This window comes from Oreochromis aureus, linkage group 3 (genome assembly GCF_013358895.1).
Source record: "Oreochromis aureus strain Israel breed Guangdong linkage group 3, ZZ_aureus, whole genome shotgun sequence".
NCBI classification, from domain to species: Eukaryota; Metazoa; Chordata; class Actinopteri; order Cichliformes; family Cichlidae; genus Oreochromis; species Oreochromis aureus.
Genome location: NC_052944.1, coordinates 7,825,511 through 7,848,167, shown reverse-complemented (window position 1 = coordinate 7,848,167; position 22,657 = coordinate 7,825,511). Strand labels below are relative to the sequence as shown.

The following is a 22,657-nucleotide window of genomic DNA, read 5'->3' as shown; positions in this document are numbered from 1 at the left end:
GCAGACAGGCTAACAAGTGAATGCACTCATCCTATTACAATAAGCTTGTTGAAGACCAGTGAGACTCATCAGAAGTGATTTCCTCCTAATGCATACAAATTTTCAAGGCAATCATATATGCTTGCAATAAGCAGAACTATTTTAACTTCTTTAAAGTACGAGTCCAAAGGCAAATGCTTGTTTGATGACGTTAAATCAGTAGGCTACCAACAGGCTGCCAGCTGGATGTATGCCATATCATACTGTGCTATTTGGCATACACTGGGGTCCTTTGAATTGTGCTTGAGCTTGGCTTTCGCTCCCCATTCTTTTTCCCTGTGTTTTTCCAGATGCATATTGACACAGGGGTAAGGCTGGGAGGGCTATGATTAGTCGGCTCAAAATTAAAGTCTCTCTTCCCACATGCCAGCTTACTGACAGGCCAACTCTGCAAGGAAGGAGGGAGAAATTACAAAGTCATTTCTCCTCATCTCTCCTCTCCACTGCTGGGATCCATCACCAAAAAAAGGAAGAGGCTCACGCGTCTGACAGATGAAAGCTTTTAAACTTTAATCACTATTGGGGTGAATGAGGCATGGAAGGAGAACCAAATGAGCGAGGCAGGCCAGTACGGTGACACCATGTACCCACCGTTCCCACATCACACACACTCCAATTAATTGCTTGTCGACTCAGAGTTTCTGTGAGGAAAGCTGCAATAATAAGTGGCAATAAACACTTTAACACTTGTATTTGCCCCCAAAGCACAGCACCCCATAAATGGGAAAGCTATTGAGCATGGACTTGCTAAAAGAGACCGTTGACATTGACTTTGGTTTGCTATGATTGCCTCAAATCCACCACCAGCTCAAAACGACATAGAAAGGAAAGCAAGCCAGGGTCCATTAGATCAGAGATGTTTTAGAAGCAAAGAGTTGCTCAAATTTGACTGCTAACCCAAGTTACGATTGGTAATGATCCCAACTCTGACCTAGATAATTAAAGTATGCAATTTTGCTTTTCATTAAACGGTTGTCCCAAAAAAATTATCCACTTTTTTTTTAGAGTACAGGTTAAGATAGGGTTAGGGTTAACATCTTTGGCTATGAGCTGCGTCCGATCCAGTGGGTTAGGGTTAGGATTGGCAGATAGCATAGACAAAGGGAAGCTAGGAAAACAACATCAACAGCATCAAAAACAACAGCAATGCATTGATTATCACCAAATTGCTATATAGTGAGACGGCCATTACTGTTTGCAAAATGTCACTGCAGTTTTGTATGTTTTATGTTTAGTATCAATCAACACTGTTCCACTGTTTCCACTGCCACAACTGCAGCAAGGTAAAAAAAAAGAAAAAAAAGAAAGATTTATCTAGAAAACATATGCATGAGCTAAATTTGGCTGATCTCCATTGAGGATCATCTTCTTGTGCATTTCTGTACTATTTTTCTGAGCTTCTACCATTTGTAGGTCACTCTGTAGAAGTCCCAATATGTCCCTTTGTTCTTGCACTAGATCTCCTCCAGTGTGTCAGCACAGTCTTAGAACTTGGGTTTCATTTTCAGGAAGCAGAAAAATCGCAGGAAGGCAATTCTGACAAACAGGGCAGGTGGTGAGTGATGACTGTATTGGACAAAAAATCTTTTCAATGGCACTCTGGTATGCATCACAATAGGTCATTTCTGCTGAGTGTTTTTCAGTAGGACACCACACTTGACAGCTTCACCCTGGAGCAGGAATTCATGGTGGGAGCATAACCCCTTTAAAGTAAAAAAAACAAAATTATGAACTTGCCCCTGGTCTCACTTCTCTCTCTTCCAGTGAAAACTGCTGTAAACTGAATCTCCATTTTCATCACCAGCAAAAAACCTTCACAAGAAACTCAGATAAAACACATGGCACATGTGATCAGAAGTGGACTTAATAGAAGCCACATTTGAAATTTCTGGGGCAGCCAGAGAAGATGACCCTAAACGGGGGCTTGCCCACATTTATATCTCACATCTATATATGAGTTCTTTGAGGAACCTTTGGCTAAGGAATCAAACTAATGTATAAGAAAAACCATAGAACTATCAATTGCAGTTTTAAGGTATTTGACTAAAATGTTGTATACATTCACAGCTAAGTTGATAAAGAGGAAGATTAATTTTGAAAGTCTGTGACAATGACAAGTTTGCTCTTTATCAGGCGTGACATTTTGACCTGAAAAACAAATGCCATAGTTATCATCACTGTCCTGCAAGGTAAAACCTCATGGCTGGCCTCTATAGTAATAGACAGTGTTTCCAACACTGTTTAAACTAAGAAGTTCCAATCAGTGAACACCATCATAAACCAATACAACATAAAACAACACCAACCAATAAAAACAAACCAAAAAAGCATAAATTGATACTACTACTCCCCCCCCCCACCCCCCCCCCAAAAAAAAAAAATTCTTTGAATTCCTCTAAATGCATTAGGACAATGTTTACTGTAACCCAACCTGTCGGGTTTATTTCCAGAATACAGAACAAAGCTCCACTCCAGGAGCCCTAATCAGTTTTTCTTAGTATTATTAAGAGTAAATCAAGATTGCTTATTTATATTTCAGCAAAGACTGCAGTATGTGTTGTTACTGTATCATAGAAAATCCTGAGCTGGGAAACTAGAGGACCTAGCTGAGTTTTGATATCTACTTTATACCTGCATACTGGCTCTTCTATATCCACACTGGTTGAACAAAAATATTATATACTGCATGCTTCAGTAGTACACAATAGATGTCTGTACGAACCTCACCAAATGCCAGGCACTGAAGCACTGCTGGGCCACCCGAAACCCTTGCAGCTGCTAGCGTTGGTCCTGTTATTGTGCACTCACTTCACAGCCACATGAGGACAAGTGAGAGATATTGAGCATTTGTGTTGTCATTCCAGGGTTGTGTTAGAAAACCTCTGATTTCAGGGTGGAGTTGCCCTAACACTGACCTGGACTGTGTAATAACTGTCTGAGTACTGGCAGCTGTATAAAGCTAAATGGATAAGAAGATGAAAAAAACAGTTCAGTAACACAACTGTTAGTATACACAGTGACAAAGTGACTATTTTCGACTAAATAGGTTGCTTTACCGTTATCCTGCTGTTGCAACCAAGTCTAGAGAGCCAGAGTTTGTTGTCTCAAAATCTCAGGCAGACAAAGATAAGGGTAATACTCCTCAATTTATCCCCTAACTGCTCAGCTCCAAGTGTGCAGTAAGAGCAAGCCTCCAGTTTTTCTGAGTACTTTTGAAAGTACTCTGATTTTTAAAGATTATTTTCAGAGATGGATACTGCACATGTTGTTGATGTATGTGGATCTGCTGTCTAGCAACAATGAGGTAATAAGAAACAGACTTGCTTTTAAGCTCCATGCCAGAAAGAAAGGAATTGGGTTGCATAATAGGGGGTAATTACAAAAGAAAATTGATAAAATGGTGAAATATCTGAAAAGGTACTCCTTGTGCTTGTAAAGTACAATGAGCTTTAATGACAAATAAAGGTGAACCAATGAAAGGTATGCTTCTGTCAATTTTATGATCACACCACCAAGTTTCACTGGTGGCAGCAATGAAGTCAGCCCAAAAGCTGAGTCTAGTTATATCAGTTTAACTACTGGTATGCAACATTATGAGGTCAAACTCTTGAAGACCAGAATCACCAAAACAGATTGCTTTCTCATTTATAAAGGGATTCATTTCTGTAGTCAGAGCTACATTACATTGCCAGATGACTGAACGGAGTCCGGCATAAAGTCCATATACTACATAGACACTTAACAAGCGACCACAACCCCACTGACACTGCGAGGAGCCAACTGTCTCTCCGCAGTCTCTTCCCCGTGCCCTCTTTGAGCATACCTTTAACAAACATTCTTTATTTGTGGCCTTTTTCTGCGCTTGCGTATGTGCTGAACGGCGCGCGTGCACCAATCTGATGCATGCACAGATTTCTAGAATACACAATCTGAACTACAACAGAAGAAGAATAAAAGTTGGCAAGGAGGCTAAAACAAACGTTATCGATAGGTAATCTTTGTTACTGAGTACACTAGCAGCCCCGGGAAAATCATATTTTTCTTGGCTTTCAGTTTGAACGTCGAGGAGATCCTACTGTACAAGAGATACATCGTAATAAAGTCGCTTTAAGTAACCTTCCATTTTAATAGGTTTATTGCTGCTAGAAAACCAAGCCGCATTCAATTTTTCACGGTAAAAAATGGACAACTTAAGCCACTCACCCCTGCTGGAAGTGAAAAGAATGGGCTCGCTCCTCATCTTAAAGTCAAGCTCATCTATAATCCCCCGTCCCGAGCAGGCGCGTGCCCAGCGGCTTCCTGGCAGCGGTAAAAATCCACACAGGCACGCAGTTGTCCTCTATGCCTCCTCTTTCTACCTCCGACTGTCCTTTTCCTAGCAAACCGGCGGCCACCGAAACGTCTTTTTTTCCCTTTCAAACTTTTTCCCCGGATCTTTCTCCTACTCCCTCCCTGTGCCTTCTCTCCTCCCCTCTCCTTAACCAAAAGTCTCTACGCGCCCCTTCTCTCCCTCTCTTTCGCTCGCTCGCTCCCAATCTTCCTGCACGGATAGCTCTGCTGGATTTATCAGATTTTCCCTTTACTTTTCTTTATAATGTCCATTCTATCCTATTCTGTTTAATTCGAAATTATGTGACTTCAGAATGAAAGCAGATATATAATATATAATATAATTTAGATCAGTCAGTACTGTCTTTAATATGCTGCAATTTATTAATGTAATATGCTTCGTTTCTTTCCGTTTTTAATCGAGTCAAAGACGAAGGAAAAAACACCAAACCAACGCACATGAAGGCACGTGTCATTGAAAGCATATGTGTGTGTGTGTGTTTTACATATGCTTTGATCACACTTTTTTTTTTTTAGCTTATTTCATCTGCTCTGAATACATACAAACTATTACTAGGATTGTGTGAAAATGTATCTCAACAGCTGCTGACTCTTGTGGCCCAGAAGTTGCGGATGGTAAACAACACTCTACATTGTTTTACCTGTGGAGTGAGGGTGACTTTTTAATGTGAGAATTCCAGAAATCCCAGTGTAATTGGGCGGGGGTGTTGATTACACAGCATTTTGTTTCCTGGTGCAGTCACTCCACAGCACAGAAATATTTTGTTTGGTGCGCATGTCAACACCTTTAGAGCCACACTGTGTACAAAAAATGACCTGCAATCTCTTTCATCTTGGTTCCTTGCAGTAGTAAATCATAGATGTGCAAATTCTTTCGTTTTTGAGGGGAAAAAAACACAAACTTGCTTGAGAATTGGATGCCTTCGCTAATTACAGTACACTGCATTACCATAAGCTGCTGATCCCTACTTCACAGTCCCCAGGGGCAAACAAGAGCCAGTCTGAGTTCAATATCCCATCTGCCATCAGGGGAGGAGGAAGGGGGAGGAGGGAGACTTGCTCTACCCTGCCCTTTTTTCAGTGTGGAACTTGAGACTGTGAGGAAGGGAACAGTGTGCAGTGTGGAGAGAAAGAATAATGTGCCGGATCACCTTTTGGTCTCACGAGTTCAAGAAGAACCACAGACTGGCAGAGGCTGTTGAAGTGCATTTCCCTAAAGAATAAGAAACATAATGTGGCTTCAACTGACATCTCAGCTTCACGTGGGCTCTAGACGAAAGGCAGTTTTTGATACTTTGGCATTGGCTTCATTTGTTTAAGGTAACAACAACATTTTTTTTATCACAAACAAGTGTAACAAGACCCATTATTATAAACACCATTATTTAAAAATCGAGAGAAGGGTGATAATATCTTTTGGATTCCCAACTGATGATCCCTTACACAGTACACATAGTGATTTAATCCACTGTTGATATAAAAGTTACCAGAAGATAATACAGCTTTATTTTTCTCTTTGTTTGAGTTATGACTAAATCTCTCTTTTCAGAAATATGAGTTGCTTTTTAAAAAAAATCTTCTCCACTCACACACAGGATTGCTGCCAATTTTCCTCAGGCAACAGAGCCTCAAATTCAACACAACAGACAGCAAAAGGCCACACACACACACAAACAGTGTTTCAGAGACAATTGCTTTGGACACGCCTGTCAAAATGAACAGCAGGCTAACGTGAACATAAAACCCCTTTGGATTTTACCTCCATTGCAACTAACTTCGCTAGTACCAAACACTGTTGAGCTTAAAACACAGGAGGTATGTTGGTGCACTGTAAGGCTGTATGCAGACTAGATGACCCTAAAGTCAGTTAACTGCAGTGGACAAATCTAGTGGGAGGATTTCGGGTTGGGTTATGAGACTTTTATGAGGGTGAGATATGAGATGGAGAGGCAGCTTGTGGTGAGTAGCGATAAGTGATGAAAGGATAGAGAGGTTACAGTGAAAAAGCACCAGACTGTTTATTCTCCACTCAAGTCTAGAGTCTCAAACACACTTTTCTTTTTTATAATGTGTATGCACAAGTGTGATCGCACTGAAATTGCATACTGGATGAAAGTTAACTTGGCTTTCTTTAAAAGTCAACAGTGACATCAGTCTTCTTCCCACTTACTTTTATTAAATCTAATAGAGATTGAGATACTGTAATAACTTGGACACTTACCGATTCCAGTCAGTCATCAACCTGTCGAGTTATTCAGACACCCTAGTGAGAGAAAATACACACGCACAAACACGTTGTAAAAATTGATTTCTAAAGCCCCATTCATGCAGGCCTAACAACCACTCTTTGACTGATAGGAGAATAAATGGTATAGGAACTGATTCTTATATAGCGCTTTTCTACTCCACCTGAGCACTCAAAGTGCTTTATACAATATGCCTCATTCACTCATTCATACAAGCACATTCGTCTGTGCCTAAGTGCTTTCTGTCTAACATTCACAAAAGTTGCTCTCCAGTGCATCCATTAGGATGCACTGGAGAGCAACTTGGGGTTAGTATGTTACCAAAGACTGCAGGTCGGAGTAGCCAGAGATCAAACCACCAGCCTTCCAATAAGCAGATGACCTGCTCTACTCCCTGAGCTACAGCCAGCAAGTGGTTGCAGATAGTTGCTTGCTCTCACTAGCATGAAATTGGGCACAAAGAGGTATACAGTACTGCACTGAAAACCTCCTTTTGATTACTTTGTCACTAGCAGGTCCAGCGCTTGACAGTCAAACCATTACAAATGACTTGCCTAATTATAGTGAAATTGTAAAATGTGCAATGCATATCAGAAACTGAGAATGTTTACCTTCAGAGTAAAAGTTGTACCTTTTGAAAAGTGTTGCAAAACTTTTCTTTGTTTGCATCAAAATCATTGAAGTATAACTATAGTTCAAGAGTGAATAGCAAGTGTTTACAGACAAGACGGCATCTTCCATGCAAACTACAATTGACTGTAGCAACCGCCTAGCAAAAAAGCAATCACGAGGAGTTTTTATGTGCAGGACCCACAGTTTCACCTGGGGAGTAGCCACAGCCAGTAACCAATCACAAACTGGTCAGGATCTACCACATACGATCTAAGTATGCAGTACCTTTTTTTGGGTTAAAGTTTTATTACTGTTGGCAGCTAATGCCATAGAGGTTTATCAAAATCTATAACTAGTGACAGTTTTGTATTCCAAAGCACAAGGCCATTTGCATTACTATTAAAAATGTATATCCCAAATGCTTTCCACCTCACTCCACCCATTCATGGCATCAGACAGAAGTCATTAACTGTGAATATTTCATATACCATATTTTATCCATAAATGTTTTCATTACATCATAAACTCCTGGAAAAAAAAGGGAGAAAATGTATATACTGTAAACAACAGCAACAAGCCACCTCTATTTGTACAATAATGAAAAGATTCTACATACAGCATATGTTCAGAAACTAAATAAAATAGCCCAAGTGACAAATCCAGAGTCACAAGATAGACACTTGAATTGACTTGGAATACATACCAGTTCCCCAACCCATCCCCCATTCTAGTTATTGAATTAAGACACATGGTTTGGCTTTGGGACAAGGCTCGCCTTGTCTTTGCAATGTGGAAAGCCACTGGTGGAGTGTGGTGCTGTCAGGGTCTTATGACAAACCAGAGGATGGATGGTCATGCCAGACTCAGTCAAATACTCACACTGGGACTAAATGAATGACTTGGTGTGATTGTATATGTCATTATTCCCGTGTAGCTTTCTGATAAGGAAAAGTACAGACTGATTAACAAGATAATTGCAACAAAAATAAGATCTTGAGCTCTGTACATCAGCTAGGGACCCCTGTGGATCATTACTAAAAACAGCCAGGGATTCCCCCACTTTAACTGCCCTCCTGAACTCATTGGACATCTGCTCATAATTATCAGGCGTTATATATGCATTATATTTAACAAGCCAAAATGTTATTTTGGACAATGTCAAGAAATTCTTTGCTTTACTGGATTTGAAGAAGGCAAAGGAAATGAACTCTTGGTAACTCTTTGGCTGTAAAAAATCACCATCAATTTGATGCAAGCTGGTTTTGTAAAACATCAACCAATGATGAAGGGAACTACAGATTATCTGCAATTGATTGCTATAAGTGTCCCATTTCAATTTTTGTATATAATTTCATCCACTGTTCTTCCACAGTGTGTCTCCCTCCCCTTAGCTCCAACAGGTCACGGCAGATGGCCGCCCCTCCCTGAGCCTTGTTCTGCTGGAGGGTTCTTCCTGATAAAAGGGAGTTTTTCCTTCCCACTGTCACCAAAGTGCTTGCTCATAGGGGGTCATATGATTGTTGGGTTTTTCTCCGTATGTATTATTGTAGGGTCTGCCTTACAATATAAAGCGCCTTGAGGCGACTGTTGTTGTGATTTGGCGCTGTATGAATAAAATTGAATTGAACATTTGGAAAAGCTTAAATATTTGTGGTTTGTTTTTCACCTTTTACATTTTATACATTTGTGGTTGATATAAAAATATTTCTGAGTGCATAAACCTAATAGTAATTGCAATGCAAATAAAACCAATGGAACAATGTCTTGGCTGCCATAGATATTCCGAGTACTCCAGATCATTACAGTTCAAATTATGAATGTACAATAAAAACAGGAATTATCAGAGAAACTGTCTCAACGATAAAAAACAATTATCTAAAGTGGACTCAATAGCAGAATGATCATTTATGTAACAAACATACTATCAGTGTCGCTTCAGCAGTATCAGAGGGCTAAGAGTTAAGGAAAGTGGTCTAACTCTTTCTGAGCAAGGTCATCCGTGTGTGTGTTTGTGTATATGTGTGTGTGTGCATACGTGTGTGTGTCCGTGGTTTGGCTGTTTTGAGTCTGGGTGTTTCCCCCTTTACTTGATAAAAGGTAGGTATTCAAGATATGCTTGTCAAAACAGCAGCCAACCTGAGCACCTCTCAGTGTGCACTAAGACATACTGCCCATAGCCCCTCCTCTCACACACACACACACACACACACACACACACACACACACACACACACACACACACACACACACACACACACACACACACACAAACACGAACACACACATACACACACACACACACTCTTTTGACCAAAATGGAATGGAAAGACTTGTCAGGGTGGGCTGTTATGCATTTGATTGTTCATGAAAATATGCGTGTTCCTTCCTAGCAAACATGCCGTGGGGGCACTGTGGGCGTACCCACACTCTAACTTTGTTTTGAACATGTTCAAACTTTATAGAAACTTCAACAGCAACAGTGATTTCTACACACTAAACTTGTGTATAAACTTGGGTGACTCAGACTGCACTGCTTTCTGGACTTAGTACTTTGATATTTAAGCAAATTGAGCTATGTGAGTCATCTGAGTTTTTCCTTTTATTGCAGAATCTTTAAGCAATTTTCCTGCAAAAGCATGGCATATAGAAAGCAAGGAAAAAGCCCACAACAGCAACCAATGGAATCAGCTCGGAATATATTCACTATTTCTTGCCAATCAGACATGTAGAATATCTCATTTTTATATGCTAGTTAATCAAGAATTATTGGTCCTAAGGCTTTATATAAAGTTTGAAACAGAATGAAAACCACACATTTCTTTCCTGTTTCAAATCCATTGTTCTTGATTGTGGGTTAGGAATGGAGAAATTCCTATGGATTCCAGACCTCCTGCTGCCTGTGTTACAACAGGCGCAGTAGAAGAAACAAGCTTTATTGGTCACATACACAATCATACAGAGTACAACATCCAACGAAATGTACGGTGTCCGAGCTGTGGACCACGCCATTCCAGGGCTTGGTGTTTGGCATGGGGGGCCTAGCCAGGACCCTTACTGGATACCGGGAGGGAATTGAACTTGTGATTTCTGCTCCAAATGTGTGTGTGGTTTTCCCACTACACTATCCAGCCACATAAATATGCCAAGCACATAAATATGCACATCAGTATGTACATCAATATGCCCATCAAACAAGCCATGCCGCTTTCAAAATACATCCAGTAGCAGCCACAATCACTTTCATTTACATGATTATGTACATGCAAGCATTCATAAAATGTTCAGATGTTTCACATTATTGCCATAACAAACCATGGGCCATCGGTAGCTACTTTTTTTAAGGCCTCACAGTACTTGAAAATAAAACACGGCTTGAAGAAGTAAGTAAATCAGTATCAACTGGGGTTCACATTGCTTGGACAGCACTGTAAATGGTATTGTTTCATACACACACTCCCAATGCAGGCTCACCTTTCTTAACGGGAAGTGTATAAGGAATGTTGACGTCAAGGCATTATAAATCTCTGGTGGCAGTGCGTCACAGTTGAGAAGTTAGCCAGCTCTAATGTCCAGGTCTGGAAGTCCCATTATCATCATCATTCTCATTGCAGTCAGTGAGCTCTGTGTGTCTGTGTGCATGTGTGTGTGGTAGACAGGCAATACTTGAGTGTAGCTCATCATTACAGTCCAACCTATACAGTTAATGCATACGGTTGTGTAAGTGTGTGGGTTTGTGAAAAGATCCATTACAGTGTGGCTAAATACAACAGTACTCTTTTTTTCTCATTTAAATCGTTATTGTTAACACAAAAAAGAAAAATATTTCAGGCCTTGGCAACCATACTCTGACAATATCCCATAGCCAATCCAATCATAACAACTCTTGGGATATGGTCTAAAGCTCTTGGAATAGCTACGTAAGAATCATGTCTTTAGAGTAGAGCCAGTTAACATTTTGGACAAGTAAACGGAAACATGATGCACATCACGGAACTGAAAAATGTTAAATTCCTTGAAACTGCTAGATGTGTCAGAATATTATACAATATAATATTGAATTTACTCAATAATTTATTTTTACAACTTATATATATATGGTGTTTATGTATGGTGTACTCTTTGGTATGAACTTTTAACTGGCCTACATAATGCTGATTGAGCACCACTGCATAGGTCACGGATAAAACAAATATTTCCTATTATAGCACTGGATCAGTGTATGAAAATAATCTAAACATTAACGTTTTTCTAAAAGGAAAAATGAGCCAATGGATATTAAAATCAAAAATATCTTTAGATCTCTGAGTGATCTCTATGGTGCAGTCAACCCCTATTGACAGTCCCCAAGATCAATATCCATCAGCACAACCACGAATGTTTATTTAACTGGCGCTTTATCCATGATTACCTGTAAACCTTGTCTGCTCTTTTTCTGTTGCCTTTTCTTTTCTGCTTTAAAATGTTTAACCTATTAACAAATAAATAAATAAATAAAAAAGAATAAAATACCCCAACATATGAAGATAAATGGCAAGGTTCCAAAACTGAGTGTTTAACTCTGAATATTCTTATTCCTTTTACCTGAGACAAATAACAACAAGGAAATATTTGCAGTTCAGTCTTAAATGTGTACACTTGTATATTTTAGGAAATGTTGCTTAATTTTGAAAATTAGCTTACTATACATTTTAAGAACTTAAATCGATTCAGGTCTCTGTGAATTGAAGTTGCCTAAGGGATAAGCTTCACTATTCAGCTCTTATCTGTGACACCAACTATAACCCCTACACCAATGTTTCCCAACCACTGTGCCGCGGCACATAGGTGTGCCGTGAGAAATGATCGGGTGTGCCGTGGAAGATTATCTGGTTCCACCTGATTAGTACCCTAAGCGCCCAGCAATAGTAACAGGCAGAACATTCTCTTCCACTAGAGGGCAGTACCTAACTACCTGCTCTAATTAAATGGGTTGCCAACTGCCAGTAAAACAGAAGAAGATGAAGAAGAAACTACATAATAGTCATGCTGTGAGTGAGACAACACAGCGCGTAAAAGCAATAGACAAATATTTGAAAAAGTAGTTAATCTGACCACGGTCCTGGAGAAAATTCAGACCCAGATGAAGGCCCTAGCATGAGTAGTGGTCAGAAGGAAGCAAAAAGGGTATACTGGGGACAAACCGAGCAAAGTCCCTATTTTTGCTTGATGGGGTGCCGTGTGATTTTTCTCATTTGAAATATGTGCCGTGGCTCCAAAAGGTTGGTAAACACTGCCCTACATACAGTGTGAATACTATATATTGTACTTGGCCCTGAAAACCTTAGAAATGCGGTTTCTAGCCAGATGCTTACTCTGGATGGCACTATCTTGGCCTCCAGTAACACTGTGAGGAACCTTGGTATAATTTTTGACCAGGATATGTCCTTCAATGCACATATTAAACAAATATGTAGGGCTGCTTTCTTCAATTTGGGCAATATCTCCAAAATTAGAAACATCCTGTCTCAGAGTGATGCTGAAAAACTAGTTCATGCATTTATTACTTGTAGCCTGGACTACCGTAATTTGTTATTATCATGTCCTAAAATCTCCCTGTAAAGTCTTCAGTTGATCCGAAATGTTCAGCAAGAGTACTGACAGGGACTAGAAAGAGAGAGCATATTTCTCCTATATTGGCTTCTTTTCACTGGCTCTCTGTTAAATCCAGAACTGAATTTAAAGCCTTGCTCATCACATACAAGGTCTTGAATAATCAAGTCCAATCTCATCTTGATGACCTTATAGTACTGTATCACCCCATTACTACACTGTTAAAAAAAAAAAATCCTAAAAAAACAGTAATATTCCGGCAGCTGGGGCACCAAAATAATATCAGAAAATAACAGAAAATAACTTTCTCTTAAAAATACGGTTATTTTCAGTAATGACAATACAGTTTGTTGCCCTAATTTTACATGGGATTTTGCCTTTTTCAAGTGCTTTTAAACATTAAATTAGGAACATTTTAATGTGATTAAACAATGAAATTACCTATAAACAAGGTCAATGAATGCAGCATTATGAATAATAATACTTAAATGTACAGAAATATACAGTTAACAGTTTAAAATTGTTAGTTTAAATAATAATAATGGGTTGCATTTACATAGCGCTTTTCGAGACCCTCAAAGCGCTTTACAATTCCACTATTCATTTACACACTAGTGGAGACAAGCTACAGTTGTAGCCACAGCTGCTCTGGGGCAGACTGCCATATCGCACCATTGGCCCCTCTGGCTATCACCAGTAGGTAGTAGGTGAAGTGTCTTGCCCAAGGACACAACGACTGAGAGTGTCCGAGCCGGGGCTCGAACCGGCAACCTTCTGACTACAGGACAAACTGCCAACTCTTGAGCCACGATCGCCCTATATATTTGATGTAAAAAAAGTTTATAAGAATCATTTTATATATTTTTCCATAGTATTACAATTGAATTTAACAGTTCAATCTTTCAAATAACAGAAAATATTTATGAAATTATGATACATTTGTGAATGTATTTTAACAATCTAAATATGCATAAGTACAGACAAATATATTCAAAAAACAAGAAAATTATGTTTTATTACATTTACAGTGATTTTATGTTATTTTACATTTGAAATGTGAAATCACAGTCTATTTGTGTAAATTTAATGATATTCTAGAAAAACAATACAAAACTGTAAAATACACAGTACAATACTTTTATATTACAATTTTTTTTTACAGTGTACTTTTAATATTATACTTTTAATAAAACTTTCCTTTATGATAAAGCATATAGTTAGGGCTGGATCAGGTGACCCAGAATCCTCCTTTAGTTATGCTGCAACAGGTTTAGGCTGCTGGGGGATTTCTATGATACATTGAGTATTTCTTCTTCAGTCACCTTTTCCACTAAGTGTTTATACACCTCTCTGCATTTAATTATTTCTTATTATCTCTGGCTGCCTTCCATAGGATGTGTTTGTCCTGTCCATATCCACTCATCCCCAACCGGTTGGGGCAGATGGCCGCCCTTCCCTGAGCCCGGTTCTGCTGTAGGTTTCTTCATATTGAAATGGAGTTTTTCCTTCCCACTGGCACTAACACGCTCGCTCATTGGGGGCCACATGATTGTTGGGGCTTTCTTTGTGTTATTGAGGATCTTTACCTTTACAATATAAAGTGCCTTTAGGCAACTGGTTTTTGGGATTTGGCATTATATAAATAAGATTAAAATGAACTGAAATTGGACTAACTTTGAAATAGCGCACATACGCAGAGTAAGAAAGCTAGTAAAGAAGGTGATCCTTGAATCTGATATTTCTACAGCAGTGTATGGAGCCATGGCTTTCATCCAGACTTAACAAGAGTACTGCTGGCAGGAAAACTAGGTAAAGAATGGACCAGGTCCTTTAACAGTATGGACCTCCCTCAAAACATCTAATAGTTTAGGTACTGTATGTGCATAAATAGAGCTTTCTCATTGCTCTGTCTCTCTCTGATATCACAGATATCTGTGTGCACAAATGGCTTTCACATATATACGGATAAAATATTTCATTAAGCTTCAAACAATCCTCTGATTAACTTATTAGTAAAATATCACACAAAAGTTGGTTAAGATTTACTGTGTTTGTCTATTTTATCTGTCACTGTAATAACAAGTTCTATTACCCCGTTTTGTAATAGGTAATAAAAATAAGAAAATATATCATTTTAAAATTCTAATTGTTTTAGGTACCTGCTTTTAAATGTAGTTGGTGGTTTTCCAAAACCTCTAGGTCCTGCATAAAAAATGATCATAGAACAGATGGAAGTAATGTCCACAAGGTTCAGGTCCAGCTGGAAGTGTTAACTTACCAGTAAACAAAGAAAAATTGTTCTGTCTTTTCTGTTTAGTTAACTCTTTGCTAACTCTGTTGTTCTTCTCTTTTCCATCCATAGTTTACAGTTCAATGAGATTCTTTAAATTAGGGTTGATAGATATATTGATAAATCTGCAATCACAAGAACTGCCTGTAGTATCCACAATTTCTCAGAGAACCCCCAGTTTCATCACTGCAGGTTGGTGTCAAAGTACATGTTTCTACAATTGGAAAAAGAGCATGAATTCAACCTGCATGGTCAAGCATTACAGCTAGAATACACTGTTAATAAACAAGACCAGACCTTTGGTATTATCTTCTCTCAATATTGATTGGCCACGGGAGTAGTAGATACACTTGGCAGTGACCAAAGTTTTTAGTGGAATAATTAATTTAATCTGTTAAAAATGGAGATGAAATGTTGTGGTTTATGGCTGTTTTCCTCAGGGAAAGGCTGGCTTGCAGTTAATAATTCAACTATATTTTTGCATCATAGGAAAGTGCACTTGGAGATCATTTAAGAGCCATCTGTGTGAAAGTAACATTTGAACTGGAAGTGATCCATTCAACAGGACCTATGAGCACTAGAGCACCCACCAAGACTCAGCTCAAAAAGATGAATTGGTGGTGAATGAATTATTGAGTCAAAACCCAGATTAAAGTTGCTCTGAAAGATTTGAACAGGCAGTGCATGCAAGAAAAAACCTCATAATTAAGACCTCATTAAGAGATAAAGACAGAGTCATTGGAAATGTCAGCAGTCACCACATTAATGATAACAGACATTGTGGTATTTGCATCTGAATGTTTCATGACATTATATAATAATGCGTATAGTGGCACCCCTACAGCCAGTTGTCAGATCAAACTGGATTTCCTCTACTGAACTGTTCTGAGAAATCATAATATTCACACGTTTTGCTTGTTTAATGTTGATGTAAATGTAGTCATTGTGAGTCAGCATCCTCCACCCATAATCCTCTTTCTGTTGGGCTGTTTGTCCACTTGCTCATACATTTTTAATGGAGCTAACCAAATACACATGCAAACGCACACAATAAAAATCTGGCGGTTGCTGCAAATGGGAGCAGATGCACTCGTATGTCTACACACATACACACACTTTCACATGCGTGTGTTCACACATGCATTCTGAAAGGCTAGATGGTTCAGTGAAGGATGACCTGGAAGGAAGAGAGGATGGATGGAGGTGGATGGGGCTTCCTGCTCAGGCAAACATACTTGATTTCTGAGCTTTAGGTTTTCTGTTGTACATGTGCATTTGTTACATGCATTCTGTAATCTACAGAAGTAATACGACTTATGACAAGAAGTATGGGTTTAGGTTTATTCAAAGCTAGGTACACTGTTGTGCAAAAGTCTTAGGCCAGTCCTTATTTCTTTATATTTTGCTTTCCAGGAGCCAGACCTGGAAAGCAAGTCTGGAAAGCTTCTAATCACTTCTTGAGCAATAGTTTTCCACACTTTTCCTTGGGCATTGACTGCTTTTTCACTCATTTCCAGTCCAGGCTCAAACATTTTTAGAGAATTTTTTTCCTAAGCCGCATTAACACACAGGTCAATACCTGTGTGTTATTCAAGCATGAAAAAAGGAAAGTTCATCTCTTAAATTAAGAGATGAACATTTTGTCAACACATAACAAACATTTGAGCAAAGAATCCATTTTAATTCGTATCATAAGGCAATTTGTTAATACCAGTTTTAATTTCTTGCAATTTCTTCAGCTGAATATACAAAAAACTGAGTTTGACTGGAATAAAATAATAATTTTCTGTCAACAAAGTGATTCCCAGGAAATATTAGCTGAAAATGTGGCATATCTTGGCTTTATATGCAACAGAACAAGTGGCAGGCCTAATATTTTCTAGTAATTTAAACAGTATCTGAAAGTCATGTCCTTAAAAACAGGCTGTCAAGAAACAGTTCTTAAGGAATGGAAACAGGGAGGAAAGGTTGAGTTATGCCAAATTACAGAAGAACTGGATTAAAAATCAGCAGCAAAGGGGGTTATGGAGCAATGTATCCAAATTTGACATTTTTGGTTACTATCCATGGAGGAGATCAGGGGGAGGTTGAACAGGGAGCATCTACAATCTGTAAAACACAGTAGAGTCTCTGTCATGGTTTCAAAAAAATACCATCATCATTCCCCATGGAATACCATCTGGAAAGCATCTGATTGACAATGGTGTCATTTTTCAGTGTGACTATGATCCCAAATACACTGCCAATGCACACAAGAACACCATCAGTCATGGACTGGCCTCCCCTTAAGTTTAGATCTCAGCATTATTGAAACAGTGTGGTTATTAGAATTGATTCAGTTATGTAAATATAACCAAACTATCCATCTTTCTTTTGAATAACAAACTAAAGTATGAATGAAGAACTCACTTTATTTTAACACTTTATTTTATTTTAAATTCCACTAACATGATCTAAAAACTTATAGTATGCCCAAAAGTGCAATACATTTCCAGGCTTTTAATCAGTAAGCTCAGTCCATTTACCATTTGCTCTCACAGCCATGGGCAACCCAGTGTGGGCCCCAGCATTAAATTTGATTTTCCTTATAAAGTGTCAAATCACAGCAACTTTATATTATAAATTAAAGTTTGCTTTTCCTTTGATGCTAACGTGGATTATTAAACAAAAATTCTGTCATCGAAATTGAAGAGATTTTTTTACAGTGCAGCATGCATGCAACACTATCCATCATGCACAAGGAATCACACCAGTCCAATATAAAAGCCATATGCTCCAACAATGTGGTGGGTGATCCCAGAGATGGAATGAAGTGAAATGACTTCATTTCTTTCCACTGAGTGGAAGAGGAGAATTAAGGGTGGAGCAGGTGGGACACAGAGCAGAGTTAGGTTTCATCATGCTTCTTCAGCTTACTGTCATATGGTATTTATAGTGCAGACGTTGCTGGAAATAATTGTGTGTGTGTTTGGAGACTGGAGAGATATATATGAAACTTGTGCAGGACATACTGACCTTTATACTCATCATGCTGGCAAACAGCACTGATTGGCATGCAGGTAGAAAATTGAACAGCTCGAAACCAACCAAAGTAATTCTGTGTTTGAGCTAGAGGGCAACAGCACATTCTGTTGGGGTCTAAATAATCAGAGCAGGCTCCATCCAGCCAGCCAGCGTTTAGCCAAATTCCAGTTGTATTTCCTGTCTGGAAACCAGGTTCCAGAGTTCATACAAGCACACAAGCATTTTTCATACCAATAGGTCATGATACCAAATGATACCATTCAAATTTAATAAAATTACCCACATTGTGACTATTAACATTGTAAGATAAACAGGACATGTACAATGATGCTTCTAATTTGTATATTTTATTAGACACACTTTAACCCTTTAAGGTCTAAGTCATCATAGATGCTAACTCTAACCTTACCCTAATATAATGATAATGATAAAAATTATAAATGATAAAATAATGATAATGATAAAAGAGAAATTTTTGGAAAAAAATTCAATATGATGAACAAATGTAGAATAGTGTGTTTGAGTACTTTATGAAGGACAGCTATGAAGAATGCAGCAAATACAGAGGGATAAAGGTTATACGCCATATCATGAAGCTATGGAAAAGAGTTGTTGAAGCTAGTTCAAGGAGCCAGCAGTTTTGAAAGTGTTAGGAGTGATTTGTGACAGACGGACAGCAGCAAGAGTGAGAAGGAAGTGGTACATTTTAACATGGTGATGCTGAAAAAAAGACACAAGGCAGAGCTGATGTAGTTAAGGATGACATGCAGTGTGACAGAAAAGGATGCTATGGATAGGCTGAGATGGAGGCAGATCATCCACTGAGGAAACTCCTAAAGGTAGCAGCAGAAGTATTCTCGTACTTGCTAATAAAATCCAGATCAGATATGACCATATTTGGATTGGAAAGAGGGGCTGACAAGTTATAAAATAATGCTCCAGCTAATATTTTTTTGGCAAGTAAAAAACAGGCTCATTACAGCTCAAACTTTATAGGGTAAGTCCACTTCATTGATTCTTTCTTTTTAAGCCATCCCGCTATAGGTTTGCTGTTGTGTATTGGATCATTTTCCTGATTCATGACCTAATTTGATTCAAACCTTTAGATATGCACTGTAAAAACGATAACTAGTAATTGTTGATTTGAGTAAAGTTTTCAAATTAAACTGACTTAGAAATAAAACTTTCCATTTACAACCTAAAATAGCTTGTCTGCCCAACAAATTTCTTCCATTGTTGTCCTAACTAAGATTTTCTAGCGAGCATAACAAAGATTATCAACTTTTGAGTAGATTTTTTGAGTCGAGTTGGGAACCGTGGGAAACCCGTGGGTGACTGGCACACGTCGTGGTCTGAATAAGTTTGAACTAGACCAAACGAGTCTGAGCAGACTGTGTGATAGTGGTTTGTCGATGTGTTCTGAACTGAAAACCTGCTAAGAAACTTTGAACAAACGTGGCCAAAATTGGATGAAAATTACAATTTTTCGACCATTACAGATTTTACCTGGTCTGAAGTTGGAGTGTATTATTTGACCATTTTTTGGACAGGTGCGGGAGCTGCCGGCCATTTGCCCTAGCAGGTAAGCTAACGACATCTGTTATTAGGATTTTCTACAAGCGCTAGGCTGCATCCTCCTGAGGACCCAGGAGGGTGGAGCAGTAAAGCACTGAAAAAAGCCAAACAATAACATATTTAAGTCATCTAAGGGACTTATATATCATGTTTAAGCTAGCGAAGGACCGCGGGGGTTGAAAATGATATGCCAGGAGTTCGCTGTTCTCGCTGCTCTAGCGAGCCTTGAATCCCCAGCTAGCTATCGAAGCTGGTGGTAACAGACGTCTCCAACGTAGAAGCATTTTTGCAAAAATGTGTTGTCTTAATAAACTGAGCAGATATTTGAAATTTACACAGCTACATTCTCGCCTGAAAATACCTTAAAAGTTTACTTTGTGACCCAGAAAGAGTAATAAGAGTAATATATTAAAACTAAGTGGCTGCCGCCATTGTTTGAAACTAGAATCGGCTGGGCAGCGCTATGAATTCTGGCATAGGGTGGGCCACGAAGGATACACCTGACCCATCCTTCAAAGCTGTGGAAAGTATTGTATTGTTTTGAGAGCCTTTTGTTGGTGGAGTTAAGTATTGATTTTATGTACAATTCCACGGGTAGACGCGATCTGTGCGGTCCGACTTTGCGTCGTGCGCAGTAAGGATCGTGGAGTCCGATCCGTAACTTTTTTTTCTCGTTTTTTCTACATTATATTGAAATGTTTCATTATTGCAAACATTTTCTCTCAGGCGGAGAGAGGTCGTGGAGTGTCAGCCTATGGTATCTGAGGTCCAGGAGAGATGACCTGCGCTGTTTTCCTCTGAGGAGGTAAGACTGTCCTAATTTATTTATAATTTAATTATTATTCAAATTGGGCATGATTTATACTTATATTGAAGCAGTACGGTATTTGCTGGGGTAATGCATTGGCCAACTTTATTATCTTGTGCTACCACTCCAGTCAAGGCCCTTGCCAGTGTTATATTGAAATCCTTACCCTGAACATTTCTGCCAGTACAAGAGTCCCCATGCTAAATCGAAATTGTGAAACAGAAAGGCAATCTCATAATTTTGACTTAGCATGTTTTTTTTTCTTTTGTGCTAGAAATAGGACTTCTATAGTCTGAGATTGTTAGGGAAAGAATACTAAGGCAGGTCACAGAATCTGATTGGTCACAGATTTTGGTGCAACTTAGAACATAATATGTATTTTCATATTGATACTGGGTTTTGTGGGAGGTGTTTCTATTCCAGTGCAAAAGACGTATTCATGAGAGATTTTTGAAGTAGGTAGGTTTTGCTGTTGATGACACAGTCAGGCATATAACATGGTGCAGACTGTCCAAGACAGCTACCCAGGAATTTTCTGTGCTGAGTAAATGACAATATTTTGGTGAATGTATTGTTTAGATATCTGAACATTTCATCGGATCACAAGCAAAGACCTCCTGGGGACCTTCAATGCATCCCTTGACAAAGTTGTGCCTGGCCTGCTGAAACTGTACTGGTCTAAGAAGGAGCTCTTGGTGAGGAGATGGAAGACCTCCTGGATAAACTTGATGAACAGGTGAGTGAAGTGCTCCTTTATCTGACATTTGCAGAAGAGAGTATACTTTTCTCTTAACAGAAACTGAAAAGATGTTGGCTTCAAATAAAACACATCAGTGGACATGTCCGTAAAATGAATGTCATGAGTCATTGCTTTGTTCTTATTTGGCAGTATTTTATTTAATTTGTAAAAAGAAAGTAAAATTGTTAACATGGTGGTGTTGTTGTTTTTTTGGGGGGGGGGGGTTATGCGTTTTGCGTGTTGCTGGGTCTGACCTGTGCTTTACTCTCATTACTATGAGAGTTCTGATTTTACATTGTGTATAGTACACCATGTTACTTCACTAATTGAAATTTTTGTTTTCCACTGAACACTCTTTAGACATCCAACACTGTGTCCAACGGGCACTGAGAGGCCTGCCCATTTTCCTCAAGACAAGATGCAACAGAGGTTTTCCTGAAGTGCTTAGTAAGTACAAAAAACTAATGCAAGTAAAACTAATTGCTATGAGATGTTTTTAAAGGATGAGTTTATCCAAAATGGAAATGTACACTTTCTCAGTGCAGTCCAGATAATTTTATAGTGGGGATTGCAGTTGTCATAACTCTCACTCCTTTTTTCTGCTGAGCAGCTGCTGGGCATTGTTAGTGGTTGTTCCATAGCAGAAAATATTTTTGTACAAAACTCACAAGGTGGCATTAATTAAAAAAAAATAAGCTTTTTCTTCTTAAACCTCCATGGGTCAAACGACCAGCATGGTATAGAGGTTAAAGTTAAAATCTTTAGAAATTTGTTTTGTCTTTAGTTTTTCTTAGCTTTCAATAATTCTTATTTTACTTTTCTTCAGGACACTGACATTTTGGAACCAGTGTTGAACGGTGCATCAGTTGCCATCCTCACCATCCTACAAGATGACGATGCTGATACGTCTGTGCGAGAACATCCAGTTGTGTTGGAAGGGGACATCGTGCTACATAACATTCCAGATCTCTCTACTGCCCTGGCACACCTCTTTGGCCTTCTGTATGCCCTCAACATTGATTACCCAAAGCAGATGAGTTTTACCTTTGAAGCAATTCAGGCCATCTTATTTTGGCCTGGTCGGACAATATGAAGGTGAAGTGGATAAATCATTATTCGAAATGTAAATTTTAGTCAGATGAATCTGTATTGTTGAGAATATATGGTGAAAATTTGTCTTGTAGTATTTTAAAAGATTTGTTATAGTGTTAGTTTCCTCTTCATTGATGGTAACATTTCTAATACCTTTTAACTTCCATAGTTCATCATAGTAAGCCTGTGTAAAATGTCAATGTCTGGGTGCATAGGCAATCGTTTGTGGCACTACCCTATTTAATGTGCAATAGTTATGTTCAGCTTTTACAAGACGGTCAGGGTGTGTGTGT

The 22,657-nt window shown here is 38.8% G+C and overlaps 1 protein-coding gene across 4 annotated transcripts in view; it reads right to left on the bottom strand.

The window, feature by feature from the left end:
• Positions 1–22,657, bottom strand: part of afap1 (actin filament associated protein 1) — a 98,403-nt gene that overhangs the window by 49,700 nt on the left and 26,046 nt on the right. Inside the window, exon 2 of one of the 4 annotated variants that reach the window (XM_039609293.1) lies at positions 6,611–6,652. The exons of 1 other annotated variant lie outside the window; for it this stretch is intronic. Coding sequence is in view for 2 of the 3 variants with exons in the window: in XM_039609290.1 (XP_039465224.1) it covers positions 4,243–4,279 (37 nt within the window). In the remaining variant the exon portion in view is untranslated. Of the gene's footprint in view, positions 1–4,242; positions 4,518–6,610; positions 6,653–22,657 lie in introns of those variants that run through there. 2 more of the 4 variants (XM_039609290.1, XM_031728226.2) reach the window with 2 other exon arrangements.